The 18,765-nt window shown below is 44.5% G+C and overlaps 1 protein-coding gene across 1 annotated transcript in view; it reads right to left on the bottom strand.

The window, feature by feature from the left end:
* Positions 1 to 13,213, bottom strand: part of SLC20A2 (solute carrier family 20 member 2) — a gene marked incomplete at its 5' end in the record, with an annotated part of 50,707 nt that extends 37,494 nt beyond the window's left edge. Inside the window, 4 exon segments of the mRNA XM_008706287.2 lie at positions 3,109 to 3,205; positions 6,515 to 6,600; positions 7,942 to 8,082; positions 12,661 to 13,213. Of these exon segments, the coding sequence (XP_008704509.2) occupies positions 3,109 to 3,205; positions 6,515 to 6,600; positions 7,942 to 8,082; positions 12,661 to 12,949 (613 nt within the window).
* Between the last annotated feature and the right edge of the window lie 5,552 nt (positions 13,214 to 18,765).

Genomic DNA, 18,765 nt, shown 5'->3' with positions numbered 1-18,765 from the left:
GCAAGCCCCCCCCGCCCCACCTGCCGGAAAACTTCAAGTAAGAAGCTTTCCAAACCAACATGTGTGGAAAAAATAAAAAGATAGGATGACTCAGGATATGCTGGCAACTTAAGGCGGAAAAGATGAGGCTACTTATGATTGATGGTCACAAAATAGCCCTAACACGTATTACAAGGCACTATGGGCCAGGCACCATGTTCGCACCCTGACTGCATTATCTCACATGATGTGGTGGCCCTTTCACGGAAGTCCTCCTGCTCTCCTCACTTTATCATGACGCACAGGGGCTCAGAGAGGTGAGATGTGACGTTCCTGACAGCACAGCTGCCCAACCAAAGTCCTTGATGTTAACTCCAGCACTGGGATTACTGTCTGTGCTCTTAAATGAGGAGTGATCATCAAGATTCTTGTGCAGATGTTCTGATATGCCTGATTAAAGAGGTAGCTACTCTCTTTACATTACCTGTATATTAAAGATATACAAAAAACACAGAACCAGGTTTCTAGATGTATTAGAAGCCCTTTTTTTTTTTTTTTGAGAGAGAGAAAGCAAGTGAGCTGGGGGAGGGGCAGAGGGAGAGAGAGAGAATCCTAAGTAGGCTCCACGCCCAGCATGGAGGCCACTGCGGGGCTCGATCTCACGACCCTGAGATCATGACCAAAATCTCTTTAAGTCAGGCGCTTAACTGACTGAGCCACTCGGGTGCCCCTATTAGAAGCCATTTGTAAAGAGAGTGAAAAGAAGGGAAAGAATGTATGAAGGTTGGTGAATTTTTTTTTTTAAGTAGGCTCCATGCCCAGTACTGACTGTCATCAATGGTGACAGGAGGGACCAGGAACTGCAGAGCAGGTGTCTAACCCGTGCCGTGTCACATGTCAGTGTAACGTGATCACGCAGAACCCAGGGTTCGGGACTAGGATTCCCCACCTCACTAGTTATATGCCCTTGGAGACTCAGCCTTCCCTGTCTGCACTGCCAGTGTCCCAGAGGAGCTCAGGGGACCGAAAGGGTTAATTCATGTGCAGTTCAGCTCATTAAAACTCAGCATTTATATTCTTCATTTCTTACAACCTCCCTATGAAGTACTGATATTATCCTTAGTGTCTCATCCATCATACAGTTTAATTTTCTCTACAATATTTACTGCTCCACTCAGATGATTCTTCCAGCAAATTTGCACTAAAACTGCAGCAAAAAATGAGGAAACAAGAAAGAAGAGATGGGAAAAAATTAGGCCAAGTACAGAAAGAGGCAAATTTTAATTAAAATCACACAGTTGACTTTCAACATTCAGAAGAACCACGAGGAGCAAGAAGAATAGAGGGTAGAAAAAAAATAAAATGTGGAAATAAAAATAAATCATCCTGATTTATACCAATTCCCATTTCTGGGACTTGGTACTACCAAAGGCATCCCAAGCCTCCCCTTAGTCCCTGAAATCACTAAGCCGAGAGATGGCTATTGACTCTTGCTGGGCTTTTCCTTCCGCTACCTTGTACTCTGGGAGCTGATATAAAATCACGAACAAGACTCCCAGGGAGCGAGGAGATGGGAGGCACATGGCAGCTCCGGGACAGCTCCCTCCCACCCTGGCGCTCCAGGGCCGGCCAAGCACCATGTGATGCTTTGGGAGATTTACACTTGGTGGTGGGATTAACTTTGTGCTGTGGAGCTGCGTTCTCCCTGCCTCCAATTTTCTTATATATTGAGAAGACAGTCTGTGACACACACCCTTCCCAGTCCATGAATTACAAAGCCTCGAGGGCCACCAGGCTGCTGACATCCCAGGCTAGGGCTCCATCCCTCTCCGGCTCTCCTCGCCCCCATGACCTTCAGCTTTGTGCTTTCCGTTTAACTTAAGGCAGCTGTGACACTCTACCCCTGGGCTCCCACCCGAAGTCTAGAAGTCCTGATCATGAGTATTTAAACCCTAAAGATGAACATTTTGAATGCTGCAGAGAGGCCAAAGCAGAAAGTTATATAATGTTAACATTTGTTCAGAAAGTTTCTTATTTGCAGTACTGAAGTACACAAACATAATCATATATGTCTAATAAAATAAAATCTGAGAAACATGGCCTTGAGGACACTGAATTTGAGGAATTAATAAGGACATTCTCCCATTTGGAAGAGGGCACTTCTCAACTATGTTATGACATGCTATTTAGGGGAAATTTTATCTTTTTGAACAGAAAAAGGTAGATTTTTGTCAGATATGGCCAATAACTGAATCTTAATCCATAAAGAACATGAACAAGAGGAAAAATGACACATAACACAAACTAACATATCCGCTGAGTCCAGATGTCCCCACCGTAATAGGTATATTTGGGATCTCTCTGCAGGAGGCCACCACAAAGAGAAACAGGAGGAATCCTCTCTACCAAAACATGTACAGAAGTATTTAATTAGAATGCTCACCCATCCTGAAAGGTTTGCCAATAGGAATACCATACATGTTCTTCCTTAGCCATCCAAAATGCAAAAGAAAACAACTTTTAACTCTTGCCCCTCCCCAAAAGCCCCTAAAACCTTATAAAAAGAAAAAAAGCCATTAGAATTGGAATAGGTAATCCTGAAAATATAATCACCACTGGTTTTGGTATCTTAAAAAAAAGGGGGGTAGCATCTACTCATTGGATTCTTTGGTCAGACAAACGCCAGGGAGTTGGGCATTTGCGTCATGCGCCACGTCAGAGCTCCCCCTGCGCGTCACCCATGTGTGGACGCTACTGCTCATGTGTGCCCCACCCCTCCCCAGACTCCTCCGCGGCTCAGGGGGGTGCACGGTGTTAGACCCCGTGCTGAGACTCAGAGGGCATGAGAAGGCTGCCATGCTTACACAGCAGCACAAACGGCAGAATGAGGATTGCAAATTTCTTTTTTCACTTGAAAGTCTGTTTGTTGCCTTTGTCCTTTACATACCTCTTGAGTATTTAAAACAAGGATATGCATTTACTAGTCTTTTCCCTACTCCACAATGAGCATGAATGATGCTTTTTACTGTCGGCCAACAACAGTGCTGACACCAAATAAACCAACCCTGTGAAGTCTAATGGTAATACTATGCCTTGCCTGCTGGATTTAAGCTTCCGGGGAGTTCTTACCTGGCGCTCCTGTGTACATGATGGAAAACACATTTATTGCTATTGTAGCAGCATAGAACACTGGGAGTGCCCGCAGGCCATTGGGAACAGGGTCCTCCTGTATGATAAGGAGATAAAGCGGAAGGTCAGGATTCAGGAAGCCTCTGGAGCCACACAGGCAAAATGACAGAAAACACTGTTACGAGAAAGTCTTCCAAACAGTGGTGTGGCCAAGACGGCGGGCCATGTCACTGCCGTGTGATCTGTTGCACGTCGGCTCGGGCTGTGTCTCCCACACAAATGCTGTTTCAAAGAGCACTATTGTGGCCAGCAGACACGCTGAAGCGCTCGAATCACATGAGCTGATGTCAGATTTAGAAACAGAGAAGAACTGTGAGGTCAGGCCAGTCCCTGGGGACTGAAGCCCAGAGCTCAGGATCTACTTCAAAACCCTCGGCACTTGCCACTCCAGCTGAGTTAAGGTTTGGCCCTGAAAATCCATATTTTGAGACTCGGCCCTTGGAGGATGCTCTAAGAGAGCCAAGTGACGTGAACACCACTGCAATACTGGGAGATTTCCCTTCGCCCTATTACACACTCCATTTTAGCTCTATTAAAAGGTATAAAGCAAATATATTACCATCTGCTGTGGTTTTAAAGATCTTTTCATAAAGCATAGTATTTAACCTTCAACTACTGAAAGTTAAAAAAAAACCTGTGGGTTCTTTGTCTAATAAAACATTTACTTACAACTTTAGGCTTCTAGGACATTCCCTAAATCTAACACTTGAACAAGAATGGTACTGCATATGTTTCACACTAAATAACATCTGAGAGAATATCTGAAATTGAGGGTTCTTTTTTTAAGAGTTTATTTATTTATTTATTTGACAGAGAGAGAGGGAACACAAGCAGGGGGAGTGGGAGAGGAAGAAGCAGGCTTCCAGCAGAGGAGCCTGACGTGGGGCTTGATCCCAGAACGCCAGGATCACGCCCTGAGCCGAAGGCAGACGCTTAATGACTGAGCCACCCAGGCGCCCCTGAAATTGAGGGTTTTAAACAGATCTACAGAAGATTTTGAAGCAAAAATATGGACTGGGGGGATGCCTGGGTGGCTCAGTCAGTTAAGCATCTGTCTTCGGGTCAGGTCATGATCCCAGGGTCCTGGGATGGAGTCCTGTGTTGGGCTCCCTGCTCAACAGGGACTCTGCTTCTCCCTCTCCCTTTGCCTGCTGCTTCCCCTGCTTGTGCACTCACTCACTCTCTCTCTGACTGATAGATAAATAAATAAATAAATAAATAAATAAATAAATAAATAAATAAAATCTTAAAAAAAAAACCATAGACTGAGAACTCCTCAATATAGCACTGGCACATTAGATGTCACTTAAATAATTCAAAAAGGGACTAATTTCTAATAACCATGTAAGACACTGGTATTTATATGAATCTGCCACCTACCCTTGATAAAAGGAAAATGAGATCTAACAACTGCTGTGGGCTACAGGAGTAAGGATAAATAGAGACTGTCAAAGATTCCTAGTATCAAACGCAAACATGTACAGAAATCAAGTGTGTTTGCAGAACAGTACAGCCCATTAAGAAGCTATTCTGCAACGTCTCAAGTAGCCACCAGCACTCGTCAAGAGGCTTGAGTTGAACGGTAATGAGGTATAAGGACCAGTAAGAGCAGGGGTCGCAAGTGATTCGACTGCATGAGACTCACAGCCAGGCCAGCAAACAGGAAGAAGCTAGGAGGCAGGGCAGGAGCCAGGGGTGAGGTACAGTGGTCTTCTAACCTGTCAGGTACCACACGACAAGAACCCAGGCCCCACTACAAACGAAATGCTCGGGTGCTCAAATGCCTACTGCCCCTGGTTTCCAAAATGTTTTCTCAGGACAAGAGTTGCTGAAGACTCCCACCTGGAAACTTGTGAAGGTGTACAAGTGCTGAGTTTATGGGTTTTTTAATCAAATCACCTTACGTTTTCTCAAATAACTTATTCTTAAAACTCAAATGCCAATTGTCTCAAGATTTGTCTTCTCTCCTCCCTCCTGGCTCCCTCCCTCCCTCTGTCCTTCCCTCTCTCCTTTCTTTCCTTCCTTCCATCCGTCCATCCATCATCTGCCACCTATCTAAGCATCCATCATTCCCTCTTAAATACCAGTGTCTTCCCAAGCACAGCACTGGGCACCGGAATACCAAAGTAAGCAAGACAGTTCTACTCTCACAGATCTTACAGTCGGATGGCAAACAGGCCAGCACGCAAGACCTACAGCACCACACAGCACAACAGTGCAATGGTAAGAAAGCACGGCGTGTTGCAGAAGCATGAGAGAGGGAAGCCACCAGAACGGGGTGGAGAAGAAAGGCTTTCAAGGAAGCGGCACGTGACGGCTGGGTAGCAGCAGGAGTTTGCCAGGAGAGGATGGCTTCCAGGCAGAGGAAGTCAGAAAAGTGAAGTCTAGCAGGCAAGAGAGGGTGGCACCTTCCAAGATGTAAATAAAGATTAGTATGGAGAGAGCCCAAGAGAAGGAATGTCACTTTGTATGGATCCAAGAGAAAGAGCCCTCCAACAGACCGCTAGGCGGTGCCGAGGGAAATAGCGGCGTCTTCAAGCGAGGATCCACTTGAGGGGAGGCCTGTCCTGGACGCGCACTGCCACACAGGGACCTGGGGCCTGACTTGGGGCATATAAAATACTGCGACAACCCCTTGACAGTCAAAAAACCACAATCGAGTTTTTTCCCCTAGAACAGGAATCTCAATAAGTTCATCAATCTCCTTTCGTTTTTTATAAAATCTACCCCCAGTAGGTAGATTTCCTTCTTTTTATCCATTCCTCAGGGAGAGGAAAAAGTCAGTGTCTCAAGCTTGCTTTCTCTGTTAAAATATAGAGAACACTTTATATTTGGGAAAAGAAATTTTCCAGCTGTGTTTAGTGACAGTCTCCTTCAAGTCTGTTGATAGCCTATGACACTCCGTTCTGTTTAACATTCAGGAAGGATTACTTTACCTTTCTTGAGGTCTGCGTGCAATGCCTGGGAGCGCCGACTAAAGAACTAAATCACAGGGCACAAAACACTATTTACAATGCTGTTTTCTGGGGAAGCCCCTCAGTACTCTACCTCAACTCGTTCTGCCTACTTTATTTTTTTTTTTAAAGACTTTATTTTTAAGAATCTCTACACCCAACGTGCGGCTCGAATCCACAACCCCGAGATCAAGAGTCGTGTGCTCTACCGACTGAGCCAGCCAGGCCCTCCTTTCTGCCTACTTGAAAATAAAGTCTAATTCTAACTGCAGGGTGCCGTGCCTTAACAATGTAAAAATAAAATCATTCTTCTGACTCCCTAACAATTATTTCTATTGAATAGAACTAAAATTAGTTCTAAAACGGAATAAAAACATAACAGCCTCACTTACCTTCTTTAAGATGAAAATTCTGATCAGTACAAACAGCACGCCAGACATGAAACCAGACAACAGTGGAGATATAAACCAAGAAGCAACTGAATAATTAAAAAAAAAATCTAATGAATGTTAAAATTCTACATAACTCAAGTCATATTTATACAATAGAATGATAACCAACACATAGTATATCCATTCATAGGTGTTCTTGGAATTTTTCACCTTAACAGAACCTAACAAACCCTACTTCCCTGGCAGGACCGACCTTCACACGTACACAGCTACCCTCACACACAGACAGAGTCCCGTGTAAGTGAGCACACTCCCAGCACACAGTCAGGTGAGGGATCCCTAAGCCTGGCCTCAGAAGACAGTCTCCCTTGATTCCCACTGAGCCTCTTGTCTGCTCTTCTTACCCATCCACATATGGAGACCTGGTCCTTGCTCCAACAGTAAAGTTATTTAAAAGGGGAGCCACCTTCCATTTCATTTTCCTAGGTTAGCCTGGTCCTGCCATCCTGACCCAATGGCCCAGCAGTTCCCATCTCTGGCTGCATGCTGGAAACATCTGTGGAGTTTTCAAACACTAGTATGCTCAGGTTCCACCCCCAGAATTTTCATTTAAAAGGTTTGGAATGGGGTTCTGGGCCCTGGTATTTTTTTAACTGCCCCTCCAGGTAATTCTCAAGTACAGCCAGAGTTGAGAGACATTGTTCTAGAAGCCTCTGGGATCTAAGGTGATTTTCCTGGCCATCTGTGTCCCTGGCTTGGTAGGTCAGGAGTCTGTTTGACCTAGAGCTCCCCAGGCCAATGTGATTCTTATACGGATGAGTAACCCAGTGGACGGAGATGGGGTGAGAGAATTGTGTTCAGAATGGGTGGGTTTGTACTTATGGGGCTGAATGGATTTCCCTCTTGCTAAAAGCCAGAGCCAGGAGGCAGACCGTCAGACCCGTCAGACCTGTCCCTGCTGGGCAGCCTACAACCCAGAAGGAGCACTAGAGTGTCTCCTATGTGGGCGCAGATAGGGAGACCTCTTGAATGCAGTGAGGTAAGTAAGACTGGGCTCACTCCCAGGCTTCCCCATGACCACGAACCCTGTCTCCAGACACAGAAGGTATTTTCTTCACCAGCACCTAGTTTTTCTGACGACAGACAGATTTCAATCAGATAAATTTCTGTTCTGTCTGGGAACAACAGATAGATACTGATTTTCAAAGCCCTCTGACATTTGAAAAGAGTGGCATTAAAAAACTAACACATAAAAGTTCACAACCTCCATTAGCAGAAATCTCAGGGAAATGTATTATCCACATAGGTCTTGTCTTCTAAACCTTAACATTTGAAGGGAAAAATAGATTATAATGGTGACTTGTAATAAGACTTGCTCTAGAGAAGGTAAGCCTTGCTTCGGAGAGGTAAAAGAAAATGGCAATTACCAATCTTGACGAGCTCCATCCACTGCACACCTTGTGTACCAATGGCGACAAGCGAGAACCCTATAGTAGAGCCGACGATGCAATGGGTTCCTGAGATGGGAAGTCTCAGGAAGGACGCAATCAGCTGCCAAACCGCCGAGCCTGTAGGTTGGCAGATTTAAAAAAACAAAGTCAGATACAGAATACAGGATCTCAAACAGCCACAAAAGGAAGAAATCCAAATTACTGTTTTCACAACAGTATCCGCCTAGGGTTGATTTTTTATGGATTATTTCTTTACAGAGTGCTAACGTCCTGACAGAAATCACTCAACTTCAGTCAAAGGAACATTCTTCGACACTGAAGGGATAATGATGATTTATTGAAAATATTTAAAGAAAAGTCTCTTGATGCCAGTTGTTAGCTGCCCTTGTCACATTTAGGTACAGGTGTTGACGATGAACTTGTTCTCATGTGAAGTGTGGCTAAGACCAAGCAAGAGATTACAGACCCAGTGAACACAGAGAAGTATGGAAGGCTGCACACTGGAAAAGACGTCACTGCAGTTAAGCCTATGGTCCCATAAAGAGGAGGGCCAGGCACTCACGAGGTCATATTAATTGGTCTGTAAGAGAGACTGTAATATGCAAACAGTGAATCATTACATTGTACACTGAAACTAATATAGTGTTACATGTCAATGACACCTCAATAAAAAAGTCACTATGAAATTTAACCCACAGGTGGGCGTCTGCTCTCAGCCCCTGCCCAGAATGCCAGGCATTTTCTTTGTATGCTTCCTCAAGTCTTCTAATTCTTAACACTTAAGAGGATCCTTAGTTTTGGCTTTGTGTCCTTTTCCCTCAATTTCACCTCCTTTTCCAGGCTTACTGTTTTTCTAGGCTACAGTTCACTCCAGATATTTTCATAAGCAGATCAAATTTTGCAGTGCATATTAAAAGCATCAGCTGGGCGAGATCACTTTCAGAAACAGTTGTTGAAAAGCTCATATAGAACTGTAAGGGAACAAAGGGCTTGGCTGATAAGCAGGGCACGTTATTAATCCCAAATGTTAATTCTGGAAATCTGGTTGCTTGGCAGCAGCACTTTTAAGCAGATCCCTGGCATTTTCTTCAACGATATCTGAGTTACAAAGGATCATTACTGGCTGTACAGGCCCTAGTTTGGGCAGCAATGCTGACAACTGCTCCGGGAGTGCTGGGCATGCCCACCTGTGAGCCAAACTGGGCTCTGACCCTGTCCGTCTACCCCTGAAGCGTGTGTTGGGAGGAGGAGGGGCCGGCCTCATGCTGCCAAACTGGTGACAGGCTCCATGGCGGAGGCCAGGCCTCCCTGTGGACAATTCCTTAAGCCTTCACATCTAAGCCCTGAGCTCCTGAGTGACTGACTAGTTTGTGTTAAAAATAGAGCCAGAGCGTAGAGCATGTTACGTGGCAAAGAACTATAACTTGAGAAACACACTTTATGATTTCTATTCTTACAAACTGAAAATAATCTAGTGAAGTTCACAGAAGAGTACAAACTCACCCAGATGAATTCAGACCATGAGATTTTCTTTCCAGAAAGCTGCTGACTTTATAACATAGGTCCTGGAGCAGCAGCGTTTGTAAGGAAAGGTCGGGAGGACAGGCCTGCCCGGCCAGGAAGGGGGCCAGTGGGCAGGAGGGGAGGGGCAGCGGAAAGGAGGGGAAGGCAGAGGCAGGTATTTGCGGGGCACCTGGCAAAGTGAGAGTGCGAGGCCTCCTAAGCCTTGGGAATTTCTGAAGGCCAACGGGATTACATTAGTGTTAAGAAAAACAGTGGGAAAAAAGACAGAGATATTTTAACTTAAGATAATGATATCTTATAAAAAGGAAGGGATTAAGTACAGAATAAGGGTGTAAGACAAAACCTAGGGAAAGTCGGGGGAAGGTGGGCATCTCTGAGGCAACAGTTCCTGGGAAGGTGGGGCAGGGGCCGCGCAAAGGTGCAGGGTCACGCTGGAAGCAGACAGGCAGCATGAGTGTGCTCGGCGCAGAGAAGGCTCGGCACTGAGGGGGTTTTAGGAGGATGGGACACTTCTTACTTTGGTTCAAGGAGACGGCTTGTTCATGCTATTGTGGGTATTTCCATGAGAAGATGGTGAGTTCTGAATTCTCAGATTTTTGAAACCATTGGTGGTTTCATACTAAGTGGACTGACTATTGCTTTGGGGCTGAGCTTATTGTTCAAAAAGGGACCTTGTTCTGGAAGCTTAGCTGATACAAATGATCTCTTCCACCCAACCAAACTAATGCTACCACAACTCTATCAGAAAGCACAGAGACCCAAGGGCTTGGGGAGACATTTCTAAATAAATAAATAAATAAATAAATAAATAAATAAATGAACAGAATAAAAGGACAGGGGGAGAAAAAGAGAGAAGAAATGGATATTGAATTTAGAAGAGGGAGAAGGTGACAATTCAGGCATCAGAAAAGAATCAGCTTTGGTTTTGGCCAATAATAATTATACCAGCATCTTAAATTATCAAAGCTCTCATTTGTAAGGAACCCAATCTAAAAATCTAGGTAACTCACACAACTACCCAACAAAACAGCCTTTGAGATTCATCTACCCACACACCAAAAGAGAAAGAAAGAAAAAGAAAGACTAAAAGAAAGAAACCAAAGCAAACAAAATCAAGTTATTCAAGCAAAACCTCAAATTGCTTTGGTTAACCTAAATTCTAGTTGAGGTAAGTATTCTTCATTCTCTCAGTGAAGAGCCAAAGACCAGGGGTGGGAGAACTGGGAAACTGGACAAGTCATACTGCCCACACGGAAAGTGAGCAGTGACATGAAGCTCCGAGCTCAAAAGGCTTTCAGTCTAAGCCAGGGCCTCCGTGTGGCCTCGCTAACAAATCTTTTTAATAACCACAACCATTCTGGGGCACCTGGACAGCCGTTAAGCGTCTGTCTTTGGCTCAGGTCATGATCCCTGGGTCCTGGGATCAAGTCCCCATCGGGGAGTCTGCTCCTCCCTCTCCCTCTGCCCCTCCCCTGGCTTGTGCTCCCTCTCTCACTCTCTCTCAAATAAATAAAATCTTAAAAAAAACCACAACCATTCCTCAGAAGTTTTATCCAAGGAAAGGAGAAGCTGCTGTTAAGAGTTAATTTTATAAGTGTTTTTCTTTATTTCTTTCCTACTTCCAACATTTCTTGCCCATATCATCCTGAGTGGAGAAATCTTAATTTCAGCTCACTATGATTATGCCTTAGATACCTATTATGACAACCAAGGGTGACTTTTTACAAAAACTGTCATTTTCCTAAGGGAAATTTCACTTTTATCTATGATGAGAAACAGACATCCAGTGAAGGTAAATAAAATTCAATCATTAGAAGAGCTGTTGGAATGAAAGCATTCATGAACCGCACATCTTGTAAGACACCAAATGCTGAGAAACAGAACTCCTCGGCGCGCATTACCAGCGCCCTGTGCTTAGCAGAATCCACTACCTTAGTATATGGGTACGGGATATGGATCAAACACCTCAATGACTTCTCAAACCAACCTGCTGTTGCAAAAAGATGGTGGGCCATCTTATATTTGGCAAATAACGTCCACACTCTGGGTGCTTCAGAAACACTAGTGACAGTAAAGAACTAGGGGCCTGCGGAACGTAGCTGTGTTCTTGGTACACCAGCATCTTACCTCCTACTGCAGGACCCTTCCTACCAAAGGATGTGTCCTGTTGAAAGCAGAAGGTGGTAGGATTCCTCTCTAACCCTCTCCTCCCTAACCAAATTACCCAACTAGATCAGCTGTCTGCTGTGACGTCATCGCTACCCAGAGGCAAACAGAGCGAGAGTCCTGTGGGCTGCACTTAAGTATTCCTGCCTGAATCTTCTTTCTGGCGGTAGCGAGGGCAGGAAGGGCTGAGCCCTCACGGTGCTTCAAGCTGATGGTCAGCTTGGCCAATGGAAAAATCACACCGACTGGCCGGTCAGTCTGCTTGTTAACATGATTCACTGCCCTCAATACTTCCCTCTCACCTACACAACTCGAAACTACCAATATAAGGTCATACGGTAAACAGGTGACACACAAATGGTCTTTTGGCCAGAAAACAAAACAAACATGCCAAATGGAGCTCTCAGAGGTAGAATCAGAAAGTCAAAACAAAAGCCAACAAAGGGATTACAAATAAGGTAGAAGACTAGAATTTCCTGAAACACGAGCACTTGAGATTGATTCGGTAACCGCTCAAAACCTTATACTGAGAATATAAAACTTCATAAATACTGGTTTTTGGCATCCACATTTTCAAAACATTGCATCCTAACTGATGAAAAATCTATGGAAAAATAGACATCAACTGTCAAGGATATCTCACAAGTCAACCTTACAGACACATTCACTGAGACATGTTATTTCTTTAAGAACTCTCAAACCAGTTTAAAATGATAGCTAGTTTATAAACATCTTTGTCTTTACTTTATAAAAAGTACTTTTAGCCAAATCTATTTTAACAACAAAGTTTGCTAAACATTGAGAAAATGTTTGCTTGATATTTGAACACTAAAAAAAAAAAAAATTAAAATGCAGAAAGCAAAAATATGATGTAGTAAATATGAAACATCAAACCAGTTTTTGAAATTAAAGCAAAAATCACACTCATGGACATGACAAAAGTATTGTAGGAAAGTAGGCCAGCAGACACTCTTTCCCATTGATGTAAAGAATAAGGCTACTTACCAACCATCGCACTAACTTCCCCAGCCATTAGTGTTTCTACTGTCTCGTTGTAAAGGTTCACATCAATGATACCTTTTCGAATGGTCTCTCCCACTTTGGCTCCCAGTAACACTGAGCCGGTGGTTTCAAATATTGAAGCCAAAATGCATGCCTGCCTCAAGGTCACCACGCCAGAGCCCACAGCAGTACCAAATGAATTGGCAACATCGTTCGCACCCACAGAAAACGCCAAGATAAAAGCTATGATAAAACCCAAAATGACCATCCACAAATACTCATCCATGGCCATTTTAGAAAGTGGGCTCCGGGTACTTTTCTTTTGCAGAAATATTTTAAATAAACGAAGCTTGAGGTTATAAACGTCGTAAGGCCGAGAGTTCTTGTAAACAGTGAGTTTGCTCTGGAAAGTGCTGGACAATGTTAGAGCCTGAACAAACTGCTAACTGCTGGTTTTCAAACTACTGTCAGTACAGTTCATTTGGTTGTGTTCAGTCAGCGGTAAAACACATTCCATATTTTTCCTCCCAATCTGGGAAAGCTGTGATGTCTCCTCCTGTAACAGAAAACAAAAGAAAAGAAATCAATTACCCCAAGCAACCTGTAACAGGTTGTTCTTTCAGAAATAAATGTTTTAAGCCTACTAACGGGAGCTAACTTTGGCATGTGACAGATCTAACCATAAAGCAATTCAAGGAAGATTATAATTAGGTTAACTGCCCACCCCCCCCACCACCAAAAAAAGCTGGTCCCTAGAATATCAGAGGTTGAAGTATGTTTTATAATTACAGGCTGACAAGCCTTAATAAGATAGGACTTTTTGCAATCTGGAAAATACATTTGGTCATTATTTTCAGAAAGAAAAAAACTGCTGTAAATGGGCAAAAGATAAGGAAATGAGAAATTCAGTTACAGAGTTTTTCAGATATGTGGAATGTGCCGAATTTCTTGGACCGGTGATGACCAAATACGATTCTGTGACACCACAGGGTGTGGCTAATATCCTGCCTGCACCTTTACACATAAGAAATGAGCACTTTACGAGCACACCATGCATGTGTCGGAAAAGCTTCCAGGTTCTAGTGTAAAATGACTCATCCAGAGGGTGACGCAGGTGGAAATGGAGGGCCCTCCGGAGGAAGACAGAAAGTTGCAGAATGAAACGATCCTACGGAAACACGATTCAGATCCTGTCACTATTCCATGACTACCCATACTTCACTCAGAGGAAAGGCCAGAGGCCTCACCATGGCTTGGAAGGCCCTCCAAGGTCTCCTGAGAGCCCTGCCCAGCCCACTGTCCTCAGCTCCTATTGCCTCTTCCTTCACAGGCTCCTTTCTATTCCTTGAAAACACCAACCACTCTCACCTCTGGGCCTTTGTACCTGCTGATCCCTATGCCAGAAAAAAATCTCCCTGACAGCTGTGTAGCTACTCATGCTATTTAGGTCTCTGCTCAAATGTCACCATCAGAGAGGCCTTCCCTGACCTCTTGAAAGAGCAGCCCCTCCCCCCATGCTATTATCCATCCCTCTCACCCTACTTTTTCTCTGTTTTACTTATCACTGCATTCATTCATTGATTCATTCATTCTTGTCTGTCTCCTTTCAGGAGAGCGCGGGGACTCTACTGGATTCTCTGCTGTATCTCCAGGACACAGCATAGTGGCTGGCATGGGGGAAGCCCTAATCGATTTGTTGAATACATGGAAAAAAGAGGCTATTAAACATGGAGAAAAGTCCTTCAAGATAAAGAGGCAATGTCACAAAATTAATATATCCATGAAGTAAAACTGTCACTAAAAGCTTTGGAACTGTGGTATTCCGTTATTATATAGTCAAGGTATCAAATCTGTATTTTTTTGAATGTATTACATGTGCAGAATGGTGCTTATTAGCACAGTGTGGTTCTTCACAGATGCTTATTGACCTGAACTGGATAAATTAGGCTCATATGTCATGTCATAGACAGTATAATGATCAATCAACATTAAAGTTATTTAGGGGGAAAAAACAGGACACTAAATTTTATGTATATTGTGATCATGGCGATGTTAAAATCCATAAAAAAGATGGGCAGGTAATATACTAAAATCAGAACAGTGGCTAAGTTTGAGTGGTGGTGTTATAGGTGATTTTTTCCTTTCCACCCAAAACTGTAAACTGGATCACATGCTTTTCAAATTAAAAGAATTTATAATAAATCTATAAGCATATACTAAGAGCCATCTATGTATGCAATGCTATAGGCATGTAATGAAACAGAAAATATACATTGATAGATTTTATCATTTGCTAAGATTTGAAGCCTATGCAATTCTAGAGATTTAGATCCCATGTGAGACAAATGAAAAGACCATTCTAAAGGCAAAGGACAATATCCCACTAAAAGAGTATTTTATTAATGTCATGGACACATTAAATCTAGAAGTGAAAATACAAAATAGGAATATTTTGGACCAATATGATCTAATCTTAAAACAGAATTCTTGATGAAATCTTGTCTGTCAGGTTCGCTTGCCAACAGGGCAGACAAGAACAACATTCGACAAGTGTTTATTGAGAACCTCCCTTGTGCCAGTCACTAGGAATATGATGGTGAGTGAAAATGGACGGGGGGCTCACTGACCCGTGAGGGGGCAGACACTAACCGCACAAACACACAAATGTACGACCCTTAGCTGTGGCACGTGCCACGGAGGCAGGAGGCCCTCGGCCCCCAGCGTCGTGAGAGCACAGTTCTGGGCCGGGACCGGGTCTGAGAGGGCAGGGAAGGCAATCTAAGGATGGCAGCAAACTCTGGGTTGGGGGACGCATTCCAGGCTTGGCCCGGGGCGGGGGGAGCAGCACGGGGGAGGACAGGCAGGCCGGCAGCGTCCAGCAAGCTGGAGGCTGCGGCCACCATGCAGACAATCGGGTGCCACTGAAGGGTCGTAACCTGAGGGAGGCCGACACGATCAGACTTTCACTTCGAGAAGTTTACCCTGGGTGCCATGTGCAGAAGGCGCTGGACAGAAGAGGGAATGTGCTGAGGCTAATTTGGGGCTACTGCGTGGTTCAGGCAGGCTCCCTCGGAGGCCCCCGGCCCGGCATGGCCATGGCACCGACCGAAGAGAAAGGACACTGAAGGAGGGGTCAAGTGGTGGTGGCCTGCGCTCGGGGACTGAGAGAGACAGATGGTTGCTGACTCGCGGGACTGGGCTGAGAAACTGCCGAGGAGGGTTTTTATGTTTTCTCCTTTGCACTGTTTCTAGTTTTGTTTTTATATGTTAGGCAAGGTTTGCCCACAGGTGCACTCCAGGACAGGCTGCACACAGAGGTCAAGTCCAGGAGCACCAAAGCAGGTATGTCCTCAGCCCAGGGTGGCTTGGGGAGGCTTGTAATTGTCCTTATGGGACCTCAGGCACCATTTCAGACCAGGGATGCCCTCTCCTACTCAGATAATCTTAGGTAACTTATTTCTACACCTGGGTCTGTGTTCTTTAATGCAGCTTTTCTCCCTCACATTACGTCCAATAAGCATCCGGTTGAGGAGAAAGGCTTTTTTGAGACCAAATGACTTCTATTTTGTATTCTATTTGTAAGACCTGTTTTTTATGGCAAGGACCAACACCCTGATTTTCTCCCTCTTCCACTCAAACAGGAGCAAAATAAAACAAAGCACTTCAACAACTGCACGATCTGCTGCGGAAACAGAGCTTGGCACCCCCGGCACGGGGGCCAGGGAGCGCTGTGTGCAAGGCCGAGATGGGAATCTGTCAGGAGTGTGGAAGCCCAAGTCCAGAGTGGCTGAGGTCTGGCTGGTGTGTCACCGGACAGCGCTGGCTGTTTGAAAGCAGGATTCTGGAGGTGGGCAATCGAGTCAGCGGGGAAAGGTTGGCTTATTCAACAAGTGATGTTGAGCCAACTTGCTAACCATCTGGAAGGAAGAAAAAAAGTTAGATCCCTACCTCCAGCCAAAATAAACTGAAGATTTAAATGTAAAAACTGAAACCTGAAGAAAAGAACACAGAGGCAAATATTTACTTAATATCAGGATGGGGGAGCCTCGACCTGATACTGAAGAAGCAACCCATTTGAGTTCATAGAAATCACGTAGCTGGGAGACAGAGACGCCTGATGTGTGGAGGCGTCGCATGGAAATGCCTCCTCTCCTCCTCAGTGATTCTCAGTGAGGGCGCAATGGTGTTTAGATCTTCCAGCTAATGCCTTGGTTCTTCTCACTCTCCTGCAAGGGCTTTTCTGAAAAGGGTCAGAACAAGCCTCCTAACTCTCTCTTTCCTTTCCCAGTATGAAAGCCTCTAGATGGCTTCGATTCACAGGCCTGAACGTTCCAAGATATTCCTTAAGTTTCAAATGCCACCGACCCTCACGTTTGAGGAACAGAGACCTTAGAATGTTTTGAATCATTGGAAGAGGTACCGAAGGGTTTTGTAAGTTCTACTTCCCAGACTTGTAACGTGAAGAAGATACTCTCTTTTCTCGGTGCCCTCAATGCTTCTGAGCAAGCTCCTCAACTCTGAGTCCTGCCCACCATCACTCTGTTCCTGGATCTCTGAGCCAGCCCTGCTTCCTGCACCAGGCCCAGTGAGAGCACTGGCAGGACGCCCGTGTCAAGGATTTACAGACCTCTCTCTAGAACTTCCTCTGTGAGCATCTGCTTCAGCTCTACCTCATACCCTCTTAACTACGCTAGAAATCCGAATGTTGAAGAAAAAGTGAAAACGAACATGCTCAGAATATTTCCAGTCGAATTTGTACACGGTTTAAAAAGAGGAACGTGGCTGAGCTGTAGCACTTCATAGACATGAATACAAAAAAAAAGCTTGGGTGGGGGGCTCCCTGTTCTAAAACGTTGCTAAAGGTAACATCCACGATGACCCCTGGCCTTCCCAAGCAAAAGTGCCAAGGGGGTGCCTGTTGCAGCTTCATTTCTGAAATCTCACTTACAGAATAGCACAGCAGAAGCGGTTTTTTCTTTTCAACACTTGGGATGTAGGTCTTGTCATAAGGAGTTTCTATCAACACCAGTATTCTTGAATAGCTCATGAAAACATCTACTTTACCCTCTTAAATTTTAAAAATTTAAAAAGTAATAGTATATTTATGATAAAACATATCGAGTTTCATATTTTCACACTAATGATAAAAAAATGGAAATATGACAAGAATGGCTCTGAAACTTGCTTTAACTACCTTCAAAAGGCATATTTATAAATACGCAAAGCAGTCTATGGGAGCACAGGAGCCTGGAGAAAGGCAGATGATATTGTGACTGAAGCAGAAGCAAGAAAGCAAGCATTTAAAATGGGGCGCCTGGGTGGCACAGTGGTTAAGCGTCTGCCTTCGGCTCAGGGCGTGATCCTGGCGTTCTGGGATCGAGCCCCACATCAGGCTCCTCCGCTATGAGCCTGCTTCTTCCTCTCCCACTCCCCCTGCTTGTGTTCCCTCTCTCGCTGGCTGTCTCTATCTCTGTCGAATAAATAAATAAAATCTTAAAAAAAAAAAAAAGCAAGCAAGCAAGAGAGGGATAGGGAAGAAGGGAAGGGGAAAGAAAGAGGAGGGAGAAGGGGGAAAAATGTCTGAAGGGAAGGCAAGACAACCAAGCCAAATGTTAGACCCAGGTTGGAACATGGGGACACAGAGGTGAGAAGAAGCAAGTTTGCTCAACGGGGACAAAGAGCATGAGTATAAAGCCTGATAATCTTTATCAAAGACATTCAGAATGAACGAGCTGCAGACTTAAAACCCAATGTGAACTGGAAATAAAAGGCAAGGATAGCTGACTAACACACTGTGGCCATTCCCAGCACTGCATGTTCTTTCCCTTCTCCTTCTCTGTTGTTAAAAAAGGAACAAGCGTTTCTCCTGCATGAAGAAAGGGAAAGAGGGGCGCCTGGGTGGCCCAGCGGTTAAGCGTCTGCCTTCGGCTCAGGGCGTGATCCCGGCGTTCTGGGATCGAGCCCCACATCAGGCTCTTCCTCTATGAGCCTGCTTCTTCCTCTCCCACTCCCCCTGCTTGTATTCCCTCTCTCGCTGGCTGTCTCTATCCTGTCGAATAAATAAATAAAATCTTTAAAAAAAAAAAAAAAAAAAAAAAAAAAGGGAAA

The sequence above is a fragment of the Ursus maritimus genome, unplaced genomic scaffold, assembly GCF_017311325.1.
Source record: "Ursus maritimus isolate PB19 unplaced genomic scaffold, ASM1731132v1 scaffold_28, whole genome shotgun sequence".
Taxonomy (NCBI): Eukaryota; Metazoa; Chordata; class Mammalia; order Carnivora; family Ursidae; genus Ursus; species Ursus maritimus.
This window is presented reverse-complemented; position numbering and strand designations above follow the sequence as displayed.